The sequence below is a fragment of the Malaya genurostris genome, chromosome 2, assembly GCF_030247185.1.
Source record: "Malaya genurostris strain Urasoe2022 chromosome 2, Malgen_1.1, whole genome shotgun sequence".
NCBI classification, from domain to species: Eukaryota; Metazoa; Arthropoda; class Insecta; order Diptera; family Culicidae; genus Malaya; species Malaya genurostris.
Window position 1 is genome coordinate 310,962,709 of NC_080571.1, and position 6,034 is coordinate 310,968,742.

At 36.6% G+C, this 6,034-nt stretch overlaps 1 protein-coding gene across 1 annotated transcript; it reads left to right on the forward strand.

Annotated features, from left to right (window-relative positions):
• Positions 1-2,845: 2,845 nt before the first annotated feature.
• On the forward strand, positions 2,846-4,785 carry LOC131431102 (geranylgeranyl transferase type-2 subunit alpha). The gene is made up of 4 exons (XM_058596601.1): positions 2,846-2,926; positions 2,980-3,218; positions 3,276-3,454; positions 3,517-4,785. The coding sequence occupies exons 1-4, from the start codon at positions 2,924-2,926 to the stop codon at positions 4,650-4,652; spliced, it is 1,557 nt and encodes a 518-aa protein (XP_058452584.1). The 5' UTR covers positions 2,846-2,923; the 3' UTR covers positions 4,653-4,785.
• The last annotated feature ends 1,249 nt before the right edge of the window (positions 4,786-6,034 follow it).

Sequence of the window (6,034 nt, forward strand, 5' to 3'; positions counted from 1 at the left end):
GCTTTGTTATAATCAGTGCTCTTATAAAACATCACTCAAAAAGTCGTGTGACTAAGTGGAAACATTTGTTTGTTCCAAAAATCGATTTTATTCTTCAATTTAATCTCCTTCAAGAGTAATACAATTATTCCAACGCTTATCTATCTTCTCAATGTCGTGCTTGTAGAAGGATTTGTTTTTTGCCTCTAAATAGTCTTCACAATAAGCAATACCTTCTTCATTTGAGTTGAATTTTTCACTGACAAGCATTTATTTTAGATCAGTGAATAGCCCGTAGCCAGATCTGGACTATAAGGTGGATGAGGAAGCAATTCGAAGTGTAATTCGTTCAATTTAACGATCGTTATCATCGACTTGTGAATCGGTACATTGTATTTTTGAAACAGTGTTTCTTCGATATATGAAGTTGTTTTTCCTTGATTTTTAAATTCAAAGCTTATCGTAATGCAGGTTGCTCGCAGAACTGACATGTAATCAACTAATTCTCGTAGATGACCAGTGTTCTACAAGTATGCCTCCCGTCCTCACCACGTAAGATGGAATTGCCTTATTGTATTCACATACATAACACTCGCACGCCATTTCGGATTCCAGGAATAAAATCCGTTACACTCCGTTCCTTTCGATGGAAATAATTTGCTGAGGACATATTTTCTCGAATGTGCGGTGGAAGTTCGTGTACACGCACTTCTGTGGCACCGGTCACTACATGCACAGGGATTTAAGCTTGTCTTATTCCACACTGTGAACCTCTGTAACACTGTAACGCTCGCGAAAAAATTGAAATTGATTTACTAGAATGTTAAAAAGATCTTTTTTTAAGAAAGGCGAGTGGGTAACGTCAGAGGTATAACTGGATGTAGTAAATACGAATAAAATTGGCATGCTTCCTTTACACTTTCGAATATTAGTTAGTTGATCGTGTGTGTGAATTGTGCAAGCTTTTCCCTTCTTCACTACTAAAATTGGAAACGAAGTACCTACACTAAAGTATGGATAAGTTACATCAAACATTCTGACACACAATTTAATAGTACGTAGTAATTCTTACAGTTCTTTATAATAAAATTATGGAGGTTTCGAAAAGAACATTTTTTTGAAAGCGTTCGTGGTGGAGAGTGACGAGTTGAATTCGATGGATGCCGCTGATTTCCGTCATCTATTTTCAAGCTGACCTGTGGTCCGTGGATGCGATACTGTAGGTATAGCGTTCACAACCGATTATAATCTTCTAATGAAGAAAACATTGTTCCGCTGGGTTGATCAATGATAGGCCTATGATATGAATAATATGAAATATATCTACGACTTTCAACATTGATATTTCTAGCAAATACGAGATCAATACATGTGCCTGCAAACGTAGTAGATTTTATATCTAACTTCATATATTTGCTCATGAAATCAATGAACTTAACATTATCTTGTTTTGATGCATCTTTATTGAAATCCCCCCAACTATCATAGGCGTATTTTTTACGAGAATATATAAATGGGGCGTACTTGATTTCTCAATCCGCATGGAAATATGAAATATATTTATAAAAACGCTTTTTAAACAAATTTGGAATTCTCGTGGTGCTAAGAATTGTCATGACCAACAGGAGCTTCATTTTTATCTAAAATGACTCCTGGCGTGTATACTCGATAAACTTGTCCGAAATTTCACTTGGAATTCGTTGTGATCTCAAGGAAGATGAATTAATCCAGAATCAGTAGGTGCATTTGTAACTTACAATGCATTTCGGACGGTAGCGCTCCCATGACGGCTGACGAATTCCACTGGTAGGCTTTTGATGTGTGCCTGCCTCGGACTGTTATTCAGCACAATTTTGCTGGTCGGCGATCGCTTCATTCCAAAACCGTGAGGTCTTCGATGTTGCTCTCCCGTTTGTCTCGCTTCGACAAGTGTTGCTCAGAAAATAATGGAAAAATTGGAATGTTAATCTTTTATACCGATGCAGTTGTGCAGTAGCAGATATTTTGTTCTCTTCCTCAGAACGCGTTCTGTTTGGTTGGTGCTGACATGGGTCAAATCAAATAGGTTTTTCAATAGTGTACTATTGAAACATTTCAATGTTGTTTCAATACACGTTCAAGTTAAAAAATTTTGAATGTATTGGTAGTTAGATGATATAAATCGTTCTACAGATCACTAAGCAATGAGATTTTATAATACGAGCAAGGCAAACATGCTTCATGAGTTTTCCTCTTTGATACTCGTCGTTACCGAACATTTAATTTTAAATTATTTGAGATTTTGTTATACAACTAAAAATTTTATAATAAAATGTGATCATATTTCCGATGGCATGTAGCGAAAATTATGTTGATACGTTAGATACAACAAGAGATATTCACGATCAAAAACTTATCACTCTCTCAGAAGGTAAATTTTGAAAAGGCGCCCCATAGTAAAGCAAGTCGTTTTCACACCAAAAAGAGTGATACATCAACAATGCGAATTGGTTCAAGTTAGTTCACATTCTAAACATTCGTATAAATATCACTCTGTGTTGATCTTTCAACATCTGTTCAATTTCAGAATGAATTTCGGATCTCTGTGTATTGTAGATCAAACTTTCAGCACGTCTCATATACTAAATATTATACTCTTATTTAAACGAAAACGTCGGGTTTCCTTTTATTCTACCACGTTTTCAAATATTCTACAGCTTATTAATTTCTATATTAGAATCTGTATAAATTCTGCATACAGTATTTAGTAAAACAAGTACAAATGGCATCTCTGCCTAAAAGCTGCTATAATTTGCTTGTTAGTTGCTATAAAATGTAGTGCTGAATCCAGCTCCGGTGACGTTTGTGTTTTATAATGATGGTCATTGTTTTTTTATTTACTATAGATGAGTAACACCATCAGGCACATCAGACATCGTTCAGTTTCAGTGATAGTCTCTTCAAAATGGTATTAAAGTGTGGCAAGTTTTCTTGTATATTACTAAATACTCTTCTTTTCAGCATGGACGATTGAAAGTACGTAGCAGTGCCGAGGAAGCCGCTCGGAAGCGGAAGGAACAGGAACAGAAAGCGCAAAAGTTCCGTGCTGGCATGGGACGAATTTTGATGAAGAAAGTGGCGAACGAGTTGGACCAAGAGATGATGGATCTGACTGGCAGAGTTTTGAGTTCCAATCCGGACATTGCGACCCTGTGGAACCTCCGGCGACGTTGTATCCAAGAATTCACAAAAGAAGACAAGTGAGACGGTTTTATTTTGTCTGTATTTGATTTCGTTATTTGATGATGCAATTTCAGAGACAATCAAACACTATTCGACAAAGATCTCAGCTTCACTGAGATGTGTCTGCAGGTAAATCCGAAGTCCTACTGTGCCTGGCACCATCGTTGCTGGGTGTTGGAAAATGCACCTTCACCGAACTGGCAGAAAGAGGTTGATCTTTGCACAAAATATCTCAAGCTGGACGAAAGGAATTGTAAGTAGTGCGTGAGTAGTTTTTTTCTTTCAATGTAATCGTCGAATCATTTACAATTTTAGTTCATTGCTGGGATTATCGTCGTTATGTAGTGGAAAAAGCTAAGGTTTCTTTAGAAAAAGAACTTGATTTTTGCACCGAAAAAATACAGAACAATTTTTCCAACTATTCGTCCTGGCATTATCGAAGTAAACTGCTTCCGGTTCTACATCCGAATAAGTTAGACCCTACACGCCCAATTAGCGAAGAAAAACTACGTGAGGAACTGGAGTTGGTTTTAACGGCTGCCTTCACCGATCCGAGTGATAGCAGCGCTTGGTTCTATCAACGTTGGCTACTTGGCTATTCGCAGCCCGAACTGGATATCGCAGCTTTTCGACTAGACATAGAGCAAGAACTGGCAGTGATATCTTTCACGCGGCCGGTTAATTTGAAGCACAAGAACGTTATACTAACGTTTGATTTTGATTGCCAATTTAGCCAAGGTTCGAACTGGCAACCAATATCTTCAGATTGTAGCTATGATGTCACATGGGTACTGCAGGGTTTTCGTACTAAGCTTGACGATAAACAAGTTGTTTTGGTACACTTTACGGATGAAAACGCTAAATCATACACATTGGAAGCACACAGACAGTCCGAAACGTCGCTTATAGCTGTCAAAATACCGAAATTTGGACAGGAGTTTGGTGATGCTGTTCTGGATGTTTTGAAAACTCAGTTGGATTCATGTCTACAATTGCTTGAATACGAACCGGACAGCAAGTGGACACTACTGACCGCTGCCCTTCTCATGAAGGCCATCGACCGCCGGTTCTATCACGAAGATATTATCACCTATCTAGACAAGCTACAAATTGTCGACCCGATGCGACAAGGTTACTATCGGGATCTCACTAGCCGATGGAGCATAGAAAATCGACTAGAGCAATGGATTGGTGAAAATGGAATACCGAACGCTAGATTAGACTTGTCCGGATTGAAGCTCGAACGCGTGTGCTACGAGCAGTATTTGTCGGTCGCCGAGGAGATCGATCTGGGCGCTAACATGTTTACCGAAGGGAGCTTAAATAAATTTGGTTATTTCGTGTTCTGCAAACGCCTGATGTTGGAAAAATGCTTCGAAAATGGTGAGAAGGCTGAATCGATGGTGAAACAGCTGTGCTGTGATTTGAAAAATCTGGCTGTGAACTCATAAACTAACATCATTCCGCTGTTGCTGTCACAGGGTGATAACGCATTTTTTTTATATAAGTTGCATTTTTAGTTAGGCCTAAAATTGAAATGCATAAATGATGTAGTCTGCTAATAATAAATATCTGTCAAACTTATAGTGAATTGTGTTTTGCTACAGAACTCTATTAAATTCTCAATAAGAATTATACAAAAAATGATCATTTCATTAATTTGAATTCAATGCATTATTGTTTCTAAAGCAATGCTAATCAAAATAACATCTACCCTAAACTAGGCAGGCTATGATCAAAGTGTACAACTTTATAGTATACTATTTTCGCCCGCGAACAACATCTAGTGACATCTGTCAAAGGATAGCTTCGTTGTTTCGGACATTTTGATCGATAAAAGTTAATCGACTGCTGAATCTAGCCTGTACACCTTTGAGCGGTACTGTGGCACGACTAGAATGTTACATCGTAACATCAGTAACAGCAAACGGAAACGGTTAGATAATAATATGCATACTTGCAGGATTTGTTCAGAATGGATGGTTAGCGGAATAGTTTTATTCTATGACGACGGAAAAAACGGTATAGTCAATTAAAATACTAACCTTTATGCGTGAGCCGAAAATTGTATTGTATGACGAAAGTAAAGAGGATATTTCTCAGACGCTATTTTTATACAATCAGTCGTTTTTAAGAGGCAATGATTTGAACAAGAATAGTACAATCCCACTACAATCTGAATTCTTTGAAATACATGTCGAAATGTATTGCGAACAGTTACTTCTGAAGAAAGGTATCTGTGAGCAAATTTATTGATTTAGCTAGAATATTAAAAAAAACAATCCAATATGATTCTATAGTGCAAATGAGTATACTTTTAATCTAAAACTTGAAGCTTGCAATTACTTTTAATTGTTTTCTGTTACTTCTTCATTAATAAAAATGAACAAATATTATCGTAAAATGTTGGTTTTAATAAATCAGTTTTAAATAAAACTATTGAGCAATTCCAGAAATGCTTAGCAGATCATCAGACTCGACCTTCTCCGATTTGGATGAAACTTTGCACATGGCTTCAGTATGGCAAACCATAAGTTTTGAACCAATAGAGAGGTCAATTCGACTCACGACTGATTTTTAAAAAGAGAGTATGTATTTTTGCATTTAACAAAAATTGTCTGTTTCAAATAGTTGTAACTCGGAAACCGTTAATTGTTCAGGAAGAAGTTCAGGAAGAAGTTTTAGGGAATTGATCGGGCACTATAAAAAAATATACACAGAAAAAAATTTTCTCAATAATTACAAAATAATCCGAAAAGGTTAAATAAAAAAAATGCATGGTTTTAATTTTTTTTTGATAATTATTATTTTAAAGCTGTTATTAAAACATACA

Bases quoted from the DNA above. Each gene is read 5' to 3' on its own strand.
- LOC131431102 (XM_058596601.1), top strand. The intron at 3,219-3,275 runs GTGAGACGGTTT...ATGCAATTTCAG, and splicing joins GAATTCACAAAAGAAGACAA to AGACAATCAAACACTATTCG. The intron at 3,455-3,516 runs GTAAGTAGTGCG...TTACAATTTTAG, and splicing joins CAAGCTGGACGAAAGGAATT to TTCATTGCTGGGATTATCGT.